The sequence below is a fragment of the Lepidochelys kempii genome, chromosome 7 (genome assembly GCF_965140265.1).
Source record: "Lepidochelys kempii isolate rLepKem1 chromosome 7, rLepKem1.hap2, whole genome shotgun sequence".
Taxonomy (NCBI): Eukaryota; Metazoa; Chordata; order Testudines; family Cheloniidae; genus Lepidochelys; species Lepidochelys kempii.
In genome coordinates, this window is record NC_133262.1 from 113816380 (window position 1) to 113832978 (window position 16599).

The window sequence follows — 16599 nt, forward strand, 5'->3', positions numbered from 1 at the left end:
TGTACAGTTGCTTCAAGCAAGATGGCACCTGCAGTGATTGTTGTTGGGGCAGCATCTACGACATATGGGGTTGCTTAGTTTATAGCACTGCAAGCACTAACCTCATTCCTTAGTAAGTGTCTAATCTGATGTGGGTACTGTATCCATATGTTCACTTTCTGTTGTGAAAGAGTTAATGCACTGATAACTCTGGTCCCTGGTGAGATGAAATCACTTTTAATATCTGTGCTCTTTGTTTTCCAGTCCTTAGAATAGCACCAAATTCTGATCAGACGAGTTTATTATGAGTATCAATGTATTTAAGAGACTGGATAACTCAGGGGATTTGGATTTGGTAATGTGATTTTGAGTATTTATCACCTTTAGGTCACTTGTTCAGCTTCAGGTCAGGCAGCTGATGCTAGCCCGTGAATTGAGGTTACTTTCTGAAGTCAGATGACCATGCTCTAATAAGAATATAGTAGAACTATTATTGACCACCTGACCAGGACAGTCATAGTCACTATGAAATGCTAAGGGAGATTAGAGAGGCTATCAAAATAAAGAACTCAATAATAGTGGGAGATTTCAATTATCCCCATATTGACTGGGTACATGTCACCTCAGGACAAAATGCAGAGACAAAATTTCTCGATATTTTAAATGACTGCTTCTTGGAGCAGCTGGTACAGGAAACCACAAGGAGAGAGACGGTTCTCGATCTAGTCCTGAGTGGAGCTCAGAATCTGGTTCAAGAGGTAACTATAACAGGACCACTTGGAAATAGTGGCCATAATTTGACAACATTTAACATTCCTGTGGTGGGAAGAACACCTCAACAGCCCAACACTGTGGCATTTAATTTCAGAAAGGGAAACTATTCAAAAATGAGGAGGTTAGTTAAACAGAAATTAAAAGGTACAGTGACTAGAGTGAAATCCCTGCAAGCTGCATGGACACTTTTCAAAGACACCATAATAGAGGCTCAACTTAAATGTATACCCCAAATTAAAAAACACAGTAAAAGAACTAAAAAAAGAGCCACCATGGCTTAACAACCATGTAAAAGAAGCAGTGAGAGATAAAAAGGCATCTTTTAAAAAGTGGAAGTCAAATCCTAGTGAGGTAAATAGAAAGGAGCATAAACGCTGCCAAATTATTACATTTTAAGTGTAAAATGCAATAAGAAAAGCCAAAAAGGAGTTTGAAGAACAGCTAGCCAAAAACTCAAAAGGTAATAACAAAATGCTTAAGTACATCAGAAGCAGGAAGCCTGCTAAAGAACCAGTTGGGCCCCTGAACAATCGAGTTACAAAAGGAGCACTTAATGATGACAAAGTCATTGTGGAGAAACTAAATGAATTCTTTGCTTCAGTCTTCACGGCTGAGGATGTTCAGGAGATTCCCAAATCTGAGCTGTCCTTTGTAGGTGACAAATCTGAGGAATTGTCACGGATTGAAATGTCATTAGAGGAGGTTTTGGAATTAATTGATAAACTTAACAACGACAAGTCACCGGGACCAGATGGCATTCACCCAAGAGTTCTGAAAGAACTCAAATGTGAAATTGCGAGACTATTAACTATGATTTGTAACCTGTCCTTTTAAATCACCTTCTGTACCCAATGACTGGAAGATAGCTAATGTAACGCCAATATTTGAAAAGGGCTCTAGAGGTGATCCTGGCAATTACAGACTGTCTAACGTCAGTACTGGACAAATTAGTTGAAATAATAGTAAAGAATAAAATTGTCAGGCACATAGAAGAACATAAATTGTTGGACAAAAGTCAACATGGTTTCTGCAAAGGGAAATCATGTCTTACTAATCTATTAGAGTTAGAATCATAGAATCATAGAATATCAGGGTTGCAAGGGACCCCAGAAGGTCATCTAGTCCAACCCCCTGCTCGAAGCAGGACCAATTCCCAGTTAAATCATCCCAGCCAGGGCTTTGTCAAGCCTGACTTTAAAAACCTCTAAGGAAGGAGATTCTACCACCTCCCTAGGTAACGCATTCCAGTGTTTCACCACCCTCTTAGTGAAAAAGTTTTTCCTAATATCCAATCTAAACCTCCCCCACTGCAACTTGAGACCATTACTCCTCGTTCTGTCATCTGCTACCATTGAGAACAGTCTAGAGCCATCCTCTTTGGAACCCCCTTTCAGGTAGTTGAAAGCAGCTATCAAATCCCCCCTCATTCTTCTCTTCTGCAGGCTAAACAATCCCAGCTCCCTCAGCCTCTCCTCATAACTCATGTGTTCCAGTCCCCTAATCATTTTTGTTGCCCTTCGCTGGACTCTCTCCAATTTATCCACATCCTTCTTGAAGTGTGGGGCCCAAAACTGGACACAGTACTCCAGATGAGGCCTCACCAATGTCGAATAGAGGGGAACGATCACGTCCCTCGATCTGCTCGCTATGCCCCTACTTATACATCCCAAAATGCCATTGGCCTTCTTGGCAACAAGGGCACACTGCTGACTCATATCCAGCTTCTCGTCCACTGTCACCCCAGGTCCTTTTCCGCAGAACTGCTGCCTAGCCATTCGGTCCCTAGTCTGTAGCTGTGCATTGGGTTCTTCCGTCCTAAGTGCAGGACCCTGCACTTATCCTTATTGAACCTCATCAGATTTCTTTTGGCCCAATCCTCCAATTTGTCTAGGTCCCTCTGTATCCTATCCCTCCCCTCCAGCGTATCTACCACTCCTCCCAGTTTAGTATCATCCGCAAATTTGCTGAGAGTGCAATCCACAGCATCCTCCAGATCATTTATGAAGATATTGAACAAAGCCGGCCCCAGGACCGACCCTTGGGGTACTCCACTTGATACCGGCTGCCAACTAGATATGGAGCCATTGATCACTACCCGTTGAGCCCGACAATCTAGCCAGCTTTCTACCCACCTTGTAGTGCATTCATCCAGCCCATACTTCCTTAACTTGCTGACAGGAATACTGTGGGAGACCGTGTCAAAAGCTTTGCTAAAGTCAAGAAACAATACATCCACTGCTTTCCCTTCATCCACAGAACCAGTAATCTCATCATAAAAGGCGATTAGATTAGTCAGGCATGACCTTCCCTTGGTGAATCCATGCTGGCTGTTCCTGATCACTTTCCTCTCATGCAAGTGCTTCAGGATTGATTCTTTGAGGACCTGCTCCATGATTTTTCCAGGGACTGAAGTGAGGCTGACTGGCCTGTAGTTCCCAGGATCCTCCTTCTTCCCTTTTTTAAAGATTGGCACTACATTAGCCTTTTTCCAGTCATCCGGGACTTCCCCGGTTTGCCACGAGTTTTCAAAGATAATGGCCAATGGCTCTGCAATCACAGCCGCCAATTCCTTCAGCACTCTCGGATGCAATTCGTCCGGCCCCATGGACTTGTGCACGTCCAGCTTTTCTAAATAGTCCCTAACCACCTCTGTCTCCACAGAGGGCTGGCCATCTCTTCCCCATTTTGTGATGCCCAGCGCAGCAGTCTGGGAGCTGACCTTGTTAGTGAAAACAGAGGCAAAAAAAGCATTGAGTACATTAGCTTTTTCCACATCCTCTGTCACTAGGTTGCCTCCCTCATTCAGTAAGGGGCCCGCACATTCCTTTCTTGGCTTTCTTCTTGTTGCCAACATACCTGAAGAAACCCTTCTTGTTACTCTTGACATCTCTGGCTAGCTGCAGCTCCAGGTGCGATTTGGCCCTCCTGATAACATTCCTACATGCCCGAGCAATATTTTTATACTCTTCCCTGGTCATATGTCCAACCTTCCACTTCTTGTAAGCTTCTTTTTTCTTTGAAGGGGTCAACAAACATGTGGGCAAAGGGGTTCCAGTGGACATAGTGTACTTAAATTTCCCTCACCAAAGGCTCTTAAGTAAATTAAGTTGTCCTGGGATAAAAGGGAAGATCATTTCATGGATTGAGAACTGGTTAAAAGACAGGGAACAAAGGGTACGAATAAATATTAAATTTTCAGAATAGAGAGGGGTAACTAGTGGTGTTCCCCAAGAGTTAGTCCTAGGACCAATCCTATTCAACTTATTTATTCATAAATGATCTGGAGAAAGGGGTAAACAGTGAGGTGGCAAAGTTTACAGACGATACTAAACTGCTCAAGATAGTTCAGACCAAAGCAGACTGTGAAGAACTTCAAAAAGATCTCACAAAACTAAGTGATTGGGCAACAAAATGGCAAATGAAATGTAATGTGGATAAATGTAAAGTAATGCACATTGGAAAAAGTAACCCCAACTATACATACAATATGATGGGAGCTAATTTAGCTACAACTAATCAGGAAAGAGATCTTGGAGTCATCGTGGATAGTTCTCTGAAGACATCCACACAGTGTGCAGTGGCAGTCAAAAAAGCAAACAGGATGTTAGGAATCCTTAAAGGGATAGAGAATAAGGCGGAGAATATCTTATTGCCCTCATATAAATCCATGGTACGCCCACATCTTGAATACTGCATACAGATGTGGTCTCCTCATCTCAAAAAAGATATACTAGCATTAGAAAAGGTTCTGAAAAGGGCAACAAAAATGATTAGGGGTTTGGAACGGGTCCCATATGAGAAGATTAAAGAGTCTAGGACTTTTCAACTTGGAAAAGAGGAGAGTAAGGGGGGATATGATAGAGGTCTATAAAATCATGAGTGGTATGGAGAATGTGAATAAGGAAAAGTTATTTACTTGTTCCCATAATATAAGAACTAGTGGCCACCAAATGAAATTAATGGGTAGCAGGTTTAAAACAAATAAAAGGAAGTTCTTCTTCACTCAGCGCACAGTCAACCTGTGGAACTCCTTGCCTGAGGAGGTTGTGAAGGCTAGGACTATAACAGGGTTTAACAGAGAACTAGATAAATTCATGGAGATTAAGTCCATTAATGGCTATTAGCCAGGATGGGTAAGGAATGGTGTCCCTAGCCTCTGTTTGTCAGAGGGTGGAGATGGATGGCAGGAGAGAGATCACTTGATCATTACCTGTTAGGTTCTCTCTCTCTCTCTCTCTCTCTGGGGCACTTGGCATTGCCCACTGTCAGGAGATAGGATACTGGGCTGGATGGACCTTTGGTCTGACCCAGTATGGCCGTTCTTATGTGTGAAATAAATTGATGGTCCCAGGAATCCACTTATAAATCCCTCATTAAATTAGTACCATGGTTGACAGTGACAGAAAGGAGTGCCAAGGAATTAATTGGCCATTGAGACTAAACCATTCAGGTGGTAATTACACATTTGAATGACCCACTTTGTTGGGACAGTGTGGGGAAAGCTCACATTGCGACTAAGCAGTGTCTGTTCTGTGACAATTTCAGAGCAGCATCATATACATTAAAAAGAAACAAGAGGGAGATAGGCAGGGGCCTATCAGTGCATAATAATAAGATGGTGTATCACTTCCTTATCGCCCTGTTTATATTTCTTTAGGCAGGTGACAAGCATTATCATCCAAGCTGTGCACGATGCAGCAGATGCAACCAAATGTTCACGGAAGGAGAAGAAATGTACCTGCAAGGTAAGGATGCTTTCATTCCCCAACTGTGCCAGCAACAGGCTTAGGGTAAGACAGCCATTCAGGAAGTATTGGTTTCAGAGTAACAGCCGTGTTAGTCTGTATTCGCAAAAAGAAAAGGAGGACTTGTGGCACCTTAGAGACTCTAATAAATTGGTTAGTCTCTAAGGTGCCACAAGTCTTCCATTCAGGAAGTAGCATATCATCAGCGATCCTCTAGCAGCCCTGTTGATATCTGGTAGCACACTCACTTGCCCGCCAGGAGACTTCCATTTTCATTTTTCCCTTCTCAAAGTCATGGCAGTTTAGAAGACATCCTCTGAGATCTTAGGTAACTGGGATTACAGCTGCCTTGTCATCACTGATGTTCTCTGAGGGATGGATGTCACCATCCTGGTGAATGTTTCATATTAGGGTGCCCTAACAATTACCCTGCAGTCACCCAAACTGTGCTTTTAAAATGTATAGCAACAGGTACATTTTATTGGGCAGCCTCTGAACTTCAGTGGTTTACATAATCCTCGGCGAACAAATATATGTGGGACACCAGAATGAGTGAGAAATGGTTTTGAGCAACCATTTTTGTTGTTTCCCCCTTAGTTATTTTAATCATATTTTCTCCTTCTCTTTTGGAACCTGATCCAAAGCCTGTTGAAATCAGCAGAAAGCCTTCCAATAATTTTAATGGGCCTTAGTTCAAATTGTGTGTGTGTGATTTCTCCCCCACCCATCCATGCTTCTGTAACTTCTGTCTCTGAACCACTCTCTTTCTTCATGTTTGTTTTTCTATCTGAATTCCCCTTTTGTCTTGTCATGTTGCTCTTTTAATCCCCATATACTTGCTCGTGTGTTTGTGTGGTCTTCAATCTTTTTTCACATCCACTTCTTTTTTTCTGTCCATTTTCATCTCCTTTGTGTTTTATGTCTAACTCTTTCTATCACTTCAAGTACTGCCAATCTTTTTTTTTTTCCCACATTTCCCCCACATGCACTTCCCCTTCCAGAAGAAAATGTTCTTCCCTTTGGTTGAAATACACATTTGATCCAAATCTTGATCTGAAATCAACTCTTAGGCTACAGTTATTTTTCCCACTTGGCCTAATTTAAATGAATGTAGGTAGGAAGATGTCTAATATGCATCCTTACCAACCAGAAATTAAAGTTGGTGGATGCCTGAATGGTTGGGAATTGTCCAAGTGTGCACATGTCAAGAGAGCTTTGAGTACTTGGTTAAGGGGCCTAAGTGACTAGGGAAGAGATAAAATAGGATCTGGAGTCAGGCAGTCTAAGTGAAGAGTGAACTAAACAGTAAGGATTTAAGAAAGATTCCCACTGGAGCAATCCTGAAAGAAGAGAAGATAGTTGAAGGGAGGAATTCCTGGGCTGGTGGTTTTCTGTGCTCCCTTTGCTGTTATTGAAGACATGTGTTATAAAGAGGGCTTTCCTTCCTCCCGGCCCATCTTCTCCTCTCTGCTTCACCATGCAGAGAATTCATAGTCCTGTATTATCACAGTCTGTAGTGCCTTGTAAATGATGTGCACATCAAGATCTGTGTATTTGCACCTCACTTTAGGGTCAAAAAGGAGGAGGAGGAGAGCTATTGGGGAGGGAGGCAGTTTTGTGGGTGATAAGTAGGGCCTTACCAAATTCATAGTCCATTTTGTTCAATTTCACGGCGAGGGAGTTTCAAAATGAGTCAGTTTCATGTTTTCAGATGTTTACATCTGAAATTTCATGGTTAATTGTAACCGTGGGGGTCTAGACCCAAAAGGTGGCCAGAGTGGGAGGGTCCCAAGGCTATTGTAAGGGCATCGTGGGATTGCTACCCTTACTTCTGCCCTGCTACTGGCAGGGTGCTGCGTTCAGAGCTGGGCAGCCAGAGAGGAAGGCTGCTGGCCGGGTACCCAGCTCTAAAACCAGTGCCAATGTCAGTAGCAGCGTAGAAATGAGGGTTCCATGGTACGGGGGGGTGGGTGGGACCATATGTCCGGTTACCGGCAGCCTCCCACTGGAGTGGGGGGCTGACAGCTGGAGCCGTGGAGCTTCCTGCAGCTGAGAGAGATCCCGGAGGTCTGATCCACCCTGGGAGCACCCCTGCAAGGGAAGAGGAAGTCTTGACCCTCCCATCCCCAGCTGGGACTAGCAGCTGGAGTCCCGCACAGAGTCCCACCCCTAGGAGCCCCTGGCTGCGAGCAGATTTCATGGGGGGGGATCAGATTTCAGTCTGACGCATTTTTCACGGCCAGGAATTCAGTAGGGTCCAGTGATGAGTTAGAAAACAAAGGGCGACACGAGGGTCTGAACAGTATGAACAAGTGAAAAGTAAATGGATTTGTTCAACCAAAAATCAGTGGTGATGTCTGCCCTGCTGTCTGGAGTGGTTCGCAACCATGAGTGCCAACCTCCGGGCAGACTGTCAAAAAGCAGGGCAGAGCCCCAAACTGGTTGTATGTCCTGTAATTAGATTTCACCAAACCAAATGTGAGCTCCTGACGCACTATAACCGTCTTACCATGGGGTCACAGACAGTCCCCTTGGGCATTCCAGTCAATCTTGCCACCCAGGCAGGCTGGACTTAGTGATAGTTGGTTGCCATACTCCAAAGATCACAAAAGATTCAGGTTGCTTTCAGTCCCAAAAGACCAATCACTTACCCCAAGTCAATTTGTTCCTCCGATCTGTTACTAAAGACAATGCTTATAGCCACTATAGTAAACTAAGGCTTTATTAACTAAGAAAAGAAATGTTATTTACAGACTAAAGCAGGCAAACATATATACACAAATAAGTTAGTCTGTGGTTCCAAAAGATGACAGATTTATAGTAATCTGTCCATGCTGAATGTCTTTTAGGGCTAACCCAGGTTGACCCTGGGGATCTCTGCTTCTGATCCTACTCCCGCAAAGAGAGAGGGAAATTTTTCTTGTGTCCCTGTTTTATCCCCTTCTTTCAGTATTCAATGGATGGGCTTTCTTGCATGTAGCTCCTTCAGTGGTGTGAGAGGGCCATTAACCAAGTCTTTGTATCATGATGTTCCACAATGGCCCACTTAATTTTCATAGCCCGTCTTGATGAGTGGTGGACCATTCCTCCTGACTGGGTTCACAGGTTTAGAGCCAGCGTTTTTACAGTTATAAAGCAAAACGTACATATCACCTTATAGCATGGGATGCAGACATTACAAGTGAAATTAATGCATGCAGTAACTTGCAAGCATTCCATAGATTTTAGACACTAATCCCATTCTGATAAGTCTAGTATCTGTCTTGAACAATACTAATGTACAGGTGAGCTAGTCTGGTTTCAAGCTGTGAATTTGTCAGTGCTCAGCTGATGCCTACAGCCTTGGCAAGAGCTGGCATCTGGTCTGACAGCATCACAATGTCAGTGGTAGGAAGGGCTGAACTGGTATAACTTGCACCAGTCTGGCATTCAGTGAATGGGGACCCAGTGCAGCCCTTGGTGTAAATGCAACTCCTATAATAGAGTCATAGAGCTTAAGGGCAGAGGGGACCACTGGATCATCTAGTCTGACCTGTCTATTACAGACCACCAACACTACTGAGCACACTAAAGCCAATGAGAACTGTACCCACGTACACCTTGGTGATAAATTTAGCCCAAAGCGATGGTGCAGGAGAGGTGGCTGGCTCCTTCATCTCTCCATTTCTTTCCTGCCATTCCCCCACTTCACCTCCCTGCTCCTTGGATTCAAGTTACGCTCTTTGCCCCACCTAATGGCAAATCAGTGCAAGTTACACTACTTTCCTACTTACAGCTGTTTTCTTACCAACTTACTGCTCTGACTGTATCACCAGACTCTTCAGGAAGAATTTTACCTGCTTCCTGCAGGCTGCATTTAGCTTGTTGGCTCTAAGTAGAGTGTACCTTAAAGTCTTTCCCATGGTGAAAGTCCCTCTTAGCTTCAGCTCATAGGAATATGGTGAAGCCATCTGTATAGGTTCCCCCTACACCGAATGGAGCGGTAGTAGCTTCCCAAGCATTTTGCTGTGGGGGCACGGGGATATGGGGATGGGAATAAGTGTGTATCATAAAACGAGTGAAAGCAGGAAGCTCCCTCCTTTCATAATTACCATCTCCACTGGGCATTGCCTGTGTCTGCATCTCATTCCTCCATTGCTCTCGATGTAATCAAGGAATCAATTCTGAAGCACTTAGAGGAGTGGAAAGTGATCAGGAACAGTCAGCATGGATTCACCAAGGGCAAGTCATGCCTGACTAATCTAATTGCCTTCTATGACGAGATAACTGGCTCTGTGGATGAAGGGAAAGCAGTGGACGTGTTGTTCCTTGACTTTAGCAAAGCTTTTGACATGGTCTCCCACAGTATTCTTGCCAGCAAGTTAAAGAAGTATGGGCTGGATGAATGGACTATAAGGTGGATAGAAAGCTGGCTAGATTGTCAGGCTCAATGGGTAGTGATCAATGGCTCTATGTCTAGTTGGCAGCCGGTATCAAGTGGAGTGCCCCAGGGGTCGGTCCTGGGGCCGGTTTTGTTCTATATCTTCATAAATGATCTGGAGGATGGTGTGGATTGCACCCTCAGCAAGTTTGCAGATGACACTAAACTGGGAGGAGTGGTAGATACGCTGGAGGGTAGGGATAGGATACAGAGGGCCCTAGACAAATTGGAGGATTGGGCCAAAAGAAATCTGATGAGGTTCAGCAAGGACAAGTGCAGAGTCCTGCACTTAGGATGGAAGAATCCCATGCACAGCTACAGACTAGGGACCGAATGGCTAGGCAGCAGTTCTGCGGAAAAGGACCTAGGGGTTACAGTGGACGAGAAGTTGGATATGAGTCAACAGTGTGCCCTTGTTGCCAAGAAGGCCAATGGCATTTTGGGCTGTATAAGTAGGGGCATTGCCAGCAGATCGAGGGACGTGATCGTTCCCCTCTATTCGACATTGGTGAGGCCTCATCTGGAGTACTGTGTCCAGTTTTGGGCCCCACACACAAGAAGGATGTGGAAAAATTGGAAAGAGTCCAGCGAAGGGCAACAAAAATGATTAGGGGTCTGGAACACATGAGTTATGAGGAGAGGCTGAGGGAACTGGGATTGTTTAGTCTGCGGAAGAGAAGAATGAGGGGGGATTTGATGGCTGCTTTCAACTCCCTGAAAGGGGTTCCAAAGAGGATGGCTCTAGACTGTTCTCAGTGGTAGCAGATGACAGAACAAGGAGTAATGGTCTCAAGTTGCAGTGGGGGAGGTTTAGGTTGGATATTAGGAAAAACTTTTTCACTAAGAGGGTGGTGAAACACTGGAATGCGTTACCTAGGGAGGTGGTGGAATCTCCTTCCTTAGAAGTTTTTAAGGTCAGGCTTGACAAAGCCCTGGCTGGGATGATTTAGTCAGGGATCGGTCCTGCTTTGAGCGGGGGGTTAGACTAGATGACCTCCTGAGGTCCTTTCCAACCCTGATATTCTATGATTCTAAGAACACGAATGCGATCCTGGCCCTGCGGTTGTCAGTGTGAGTTTTGGGTCCGGGATTTCATCCAGTGTGTTTATTGATGGCTACTTGAATGTTACATCTAATGAAAACAGAGGAAACCTGCAAAAAGAACAGTGTGTGTTGAAACAAACTAACCCACCTGTGTTTTCCAGCTTCAAGTTACCTTTATATAATAAGAAAAGGAGTACTAGTGGCACCTTAGAGACTAACCAATTTATTTGAGCATAAGCTTTCGTGAGCTACAGCTCACTTCATCGGATGCATCCAATGAAGTGAGCTGTAGCTCACGAAAGCTTATGCTCAAATAAATTGGTTAGTCTCTAAGGTGCCACAAGTCCTCCTGTTCTTTTTGCGAATACAGACTAACACAGCTGTTACTCTGAAACCTTTGTATAATAATGGCAGAGAGTCTGTAGGTTTGCCTGGGGAAATGACAAGGAATAGCACCAAAAATTTTCTTTCTCCCGTGTATTTCCTTATAACATATTTTTCTGCCTCACCCAGGGGTTTGGTGCCCAGGTGAGACGTTGCTTAGTGTTTAGAGAATGCCTGCTGTAGTTGGTTTTCATGTAGCCTTTCATGCTTTCCAGGCGTATTCTGTTAACCCGAATTTGTATATTTCAGAGCTTGCTCTGTGTTGCAGTGCTGGTGCATGCAGAAAAGAAAGCTGGACAGCTGAACATTTTGTTTGGTGTCTGCCAAGGGAGCAAACACACACATGCTAATGGAGGGATTAACAGCAGTGTACTGTAGAGTTTCCAATAGAAAAGTAATTAAACTGAACTAGGATGGATCTGGAAGATTTACATAGCTCTGAGCTGTTTCAAAATAAATGAGCACATTTGGGTGGATATAAAACCTAAAAGCTGGGGCTGGCTCGAAGTATGGGACTGTGCAAAATAGTCACATTTAACCTCATACCCACTTGATCTGAGTTTGGGTTTGAAGTTTGCTGTGTTTCAAACCTCCCACTGAGTTTAAGAAGCAAAATTGAGGTTGTTAAGTGAGCTCCTCCCTGAAAATCTCAGCTCAACTCCACTCTGCTTCACCCCAGAAGCCCGGGAACTGCTCCCCACCCAATTCTGCCCAAGGAATGTTCACATCTAGAGGCCCCAGCTGAGATCAAGTCCCCATTGTGCTACATGCTGGACACACACATAATCAGACCCCGCCCTTGCCCCAGAGAGTTGCAGTGTAAATATTTAAGACAAAAGGCTGGGAGAGAGGAAATGTTGCTAGCCCTGTTTTACAGAAGGGGAACTGAGTTCCAGAGAGAGGGCGTGAATTGCCCCAAGGTCCCACAGGGAGTCTGTGGCAGAGCTGGGAACTAAACCCGACTCTTTTGAGTCCCGTTTTAGAGCCTTAACCACAAGAATGTCCTGCCTTGTGAACGTTCCTGTTCATCAGGCCTTAAAGTGAACCTTCAAGGGCTGGTTTCCTTCTGACCTTTGCGGGGTTTGTACAGCCCTAGCTCTGAGGCTGGTGTTTCGGTACATGTCATCCTTTGTTATGCTTCCCCTGCCTAATGAGCAGTTTCTTCTCCTTACTTGGCTCAAACTCGGAGCTAGACATCTGATGCCGTGATTGAGTCCACGTGTTCCTTCCAGTCTCCTGTTGATGCTGTTTACATTGTGTGCTGCTGGCAACTGGAATCGCTCCTGGCGGTTTGTGCTTCAGCACAAGAAAGGGACCTTTTGAAATAAAGGCTCCCCTTGGAGCTGCCCTGACCCATACCTTTTAACTTGGCCTTTGTTGGGAAGGATCTCCTGTGCCTGCATGTGAGATCATATTCATGCTGAAATGCCATAGATTTTATTGTTTCATTGTGGATGCAGAGGAGTGGGGTGGGGAGGTTCCTTCTTGCAGGCAAACATTTGGCTCCCTTGTGGTTGGAATGGCGATTTGGCTTTGACCACAGTAGGGTGTAGTCAAGATTAAAAATCCATTTGGGTTTAGCCTCTGCTCAGAAGCAGTTTCAATCTGGATAGTAACTGGGAGCAGCATTTCAGTCCTTGGGAGGCTAAACTGTTGTGCTCCACAGGCAGAGAGTAGGAGAGACCGAGGTACCCCCAGTGCCCGAGGCAGGGAATTGATTAGGTGAGCTATGCCCAGATGATCCTAGCAGGCGATCCATTCCCCGTGCTACAGAGACAGTGAAACCCTGCTCTCAGGATATGGGTTTTCAGTGTATGGAAGGAACACAGGTATGGAGCGGTTTTAACCACCCTGTCTGCTGCAGAGGTAGCAGACCCTGAGCCTTTGGAGCTCCTTGTGCATCCCTGGGCAGCAACACGTGGGAGTGGGGCTGGCCAAGTGAGAAGCTGAAGCTAACCCTATGCAAGTCCACTGGCTAATGCCCCTCTTATAACAGCAGGTGTGACAGGTGTGCAACCTCAAGGGTGCTGCACCATGGCCAAGGGGAGAGGATTCCTTGCTCACCGGGGTGCCCTCCTGAGGTGGCCACTCAGGCATAGTGCATCAGTCAGGATTTTAGCGCAGAACATGCTCTTGTTTCTTTCTCTGGGTCCTCATTGCATTCTGCACTCTCAGGGATGGGGAGTGCAGGGTGGGATAGATTAGGTGATGCTAGGATTATAATACTCTACACTTACTGAAGATAGTGCCTTCCATCCAAGATCCTCCACGACACTTACAGGTGTTAATGAATTGAGCCTCACAGCACCACTGGGGGGTGGGGTGCGGGGAATGAAGTATTGTTATGCCTTTTTGACCCAAGTGGTTAGCTGCTTTTTGGGGTCTTGTGGATTGTTTCCACTAGGAGGAGAAATTGGTGATGGTCAGGTATTTCTCTGATACAATCCTGTTTGATTACAAAGTCCCGTTTCGCTGAATACAGGAGGAATCAAACTGGAGATAGTTTCTTTGCTCGCGGTTCGAAGCTTCTTTCAGCCAGCACTATACCAAAAAGTGCTTTCTTTTTTTTTCTCAAGGTCATGCCACAGGGCTCCCTCTCTGTATCTGAGGCAGTTCTGCTCCTCTCTGTTTCTGCTGCTTTTCTTTCTCTCGCTCTCTCACACACACCCCTCCGCCAATCAATGCCAGTTTCAATCAGATTTCGCCCAACCCCTGAGCATAACAGTATTATGACCTCCATTTTGCAAATGAGAGAAAAGGTGAAGGGACTTAGTGGGAAGGGTTTACCCACGACTGTATAGGAAGTCTGTACCAGAGCTAGACATAGGACCCACTTCTCCTTCTCTAACCTCGGAGAACCAGCCACAAAACCAGCCTCCTTCCCTGACCCACAGCAACATGACTCTTCCATCTGCAACATCTGATTCGAACAGATCCTAATCCTGCTGCACAGGCTTGTGCGTGAGGTTTAATTCACTCATGTGTGAAAAGTACTTTGACACCCTCAGATAGATGCCACTGTAGGCTGGCAAAGTCTTTGTTTTTAGTGTTGTTGCATTTCTCACGTGCTGGGGTGGAATTTGTGGGTTATTCACAGCACAGTGCAATGCAATGAGGGGTCCGTCCTAAGTATTTAAATGTTCTGCTCTCTGTGACCTGAAGTCATCTGATGTACTCTGAGTAATGCATTATTTTATTTCAGGTTCCACTGTATGGCATCCCGACTGTAAGCAGTCCACTAAGGCAGAAGATAAGCTACGGGTAAGATAAACAAACAGTAGGCAGACACTAAGCTCAGTTGCACTCCAGATAATTTGCGCACACAGTAACTGATCTTTCTCCTTGAGAGTGTGATTTCCTCAGTGTGACAATCCTGGCAGCAAGTACAGCGTTCGTCTCCAGAGGTGCTGCTGCACTTCCCGTGGTCACCATCTCAATGTCTTTGTTGCAATATATTGTTCCAAAGAGGGCGTTGTCTCCAGGACAATGTTCACCTTACAGCGTGGTTCCTAAGAGGGGGAAAATCTCAAGGGAGAAATGTGAACAAAGCAAATGCGTCAATAAATCTTTTTATTTTCGCACAGTCATGACATCTCTGTACTTTGTCAGCTGTGCTCTGTTCTTTAGAGCCATTTGCAGCATTACTCAGCATGGCCTGATCTTCCTTCACCATCTAAATGAACTCTTTAAGCCCAATTTATCCTGTTTTGAATGCAGAGAAGAAATATGCTTAATGCTAGATGTGGCCCTAAAGATTGAGGGGCACATTTTAAGCCGGCCTGAACGGAGACTTAAAATTTGTGAGGACAAACTTTCTGGATCAGATTCTTAATGACTTCAGTGGCGCTAAACTGATTTATGCCAGATGAAAACCTGGCTGTGTGTGTGAGAAGTGCCAAAAGGCCTTTGTGGGTTAGTTCACCATGCAGTCGGTTACCCCATCTGTGTTTGCACCTGCCTGCTCATACACAGAAATGAGAGAGTGCGCACCTGCGAGCCTGGTGAATGTGTCTGGGGTCAAGTTTCAGAAGCCGGAGATGAAAAATGGGCCAAGAGAGGCACTTCGGTGAACGTACGTGGTGCATCATGCTGTGTTCATGGTGTGCTGTGTTTGTAGGAGTTCTCTTCTTATGAAACGTGATGCTGGCACGCCACACTACAACATTCTCCTTAACGGGTTTACTATGAATGTGGCTAACGTGCTGTTATATTTGTGGGGAACAGTGTAAACTGGGAGAACAGTCCAGCGGCAGATTCAGACCTTCAGGAAAATGTTGGGGCAGCAATGCAAAGCAGAGCTTTAACAGATGCAGCCCGATCCAGCACTTGCAAGTTGTTCTAAATAGACACTTTCTCAGAAAAGACTTTCGCACTTCAAACTGGGTTATTTTTCATCGGTAATTTGCTGCTGAAAATACCAATGTGAACGCTTTAGGGTATGTCTGCATGGCAAAAAGAACCCTGTGGCAGTGAGTCTCAGAGCTTGATTCTACAGGCTCAGACTCATGTGACAGTGCTAAAAATAACCATGAAGCTGTTGCAGCTCCGGCGGGTCCTGGGGCTCTGAAGCCTGCAGAGAGGGGTGGATTTCAGAGCCTGAGCTCCAGTCTGAACCCGAATGTCAGCACGACTCTTTTTAGTACTGGAGTGTAAGCCCTTCCAGCCATAGCCTGTAGACCTGGGCTCTGAGACTGGCTGCTGTTGGGTGTTTTTACCATATAGACATACGTGTAGGGTATGTCTGCACTGCGCACTTAGACCAGGTTACCGCTCAGGTTTCAGCCCAAACCCCGCTTCCGTCCACACACAAATCAGTCTGTCTCGGGTCAGCCAAGCCCTCAGGACTTGTGTCCTAGGACTCTGCTAGGGAGTGGGTCTGAGCATGAGTCCAGGTCCAAGCCCTGACCTTTTGCAGTGTGGACGCAGGTCAAGCCACAGACGCCAGTCAGAAGGTCTGCGTAGTGTAGTATGTACGTGTTAGCATGGCTGTGAGACCAGGTCCAGCAATTACAGACCCAGGTTTACAATGCAGTGTGGATGCTCAGGCACAGGGTTGGGAACACCAAGTCCACAAGCCCGGGTCCCAACCCAGGCTCAGTATGCAGTGTAGGCATACTCTTATATAGCTGGCCACATGAACTATACATAATACTATAGTGTGGCTTAGTGGATGGAGCACTGAACTGGAACGTACTTCTGTTTTATTCCTGGCTCTGGCACTGGCCCACTGGATGACCTTGGAAAAGTCACGTC

General features: G+C 45.4%; 1 protein-coding gene across 14 annotated transcripts in view; it reads left to right on the forward strand.

Moving 5' to 3' along the window:
* Positions 1 to 16599, forward strand: part of ABLIM1 (actin binding LIM protein 1) — a 314726-nt gene that overhangs the window by 231478 nt on the left and 66649 nt on the right. For all 14 annotated transcript variants that reach the window (XR_012160071.1, XM_073354282.1, XM_073354291.1 and 11 more), the window contains exons 7-8: positions 5411 to 5498; positions 14549 to 14607. Coding sequence is in view for 13 of the 14 variants with exons in the window: in XM_073354282.1 (XP_073210383.1) it covers positions 5411 to 5498; positions 14549 to 14607 (147 nt within the window). In the remaining variant the exon portion in view is untranslated. The remainder of the gene's footprint in view (positions 1 to 5410; positions 5499 to 14548; positions 14608 to 16599) is intronic.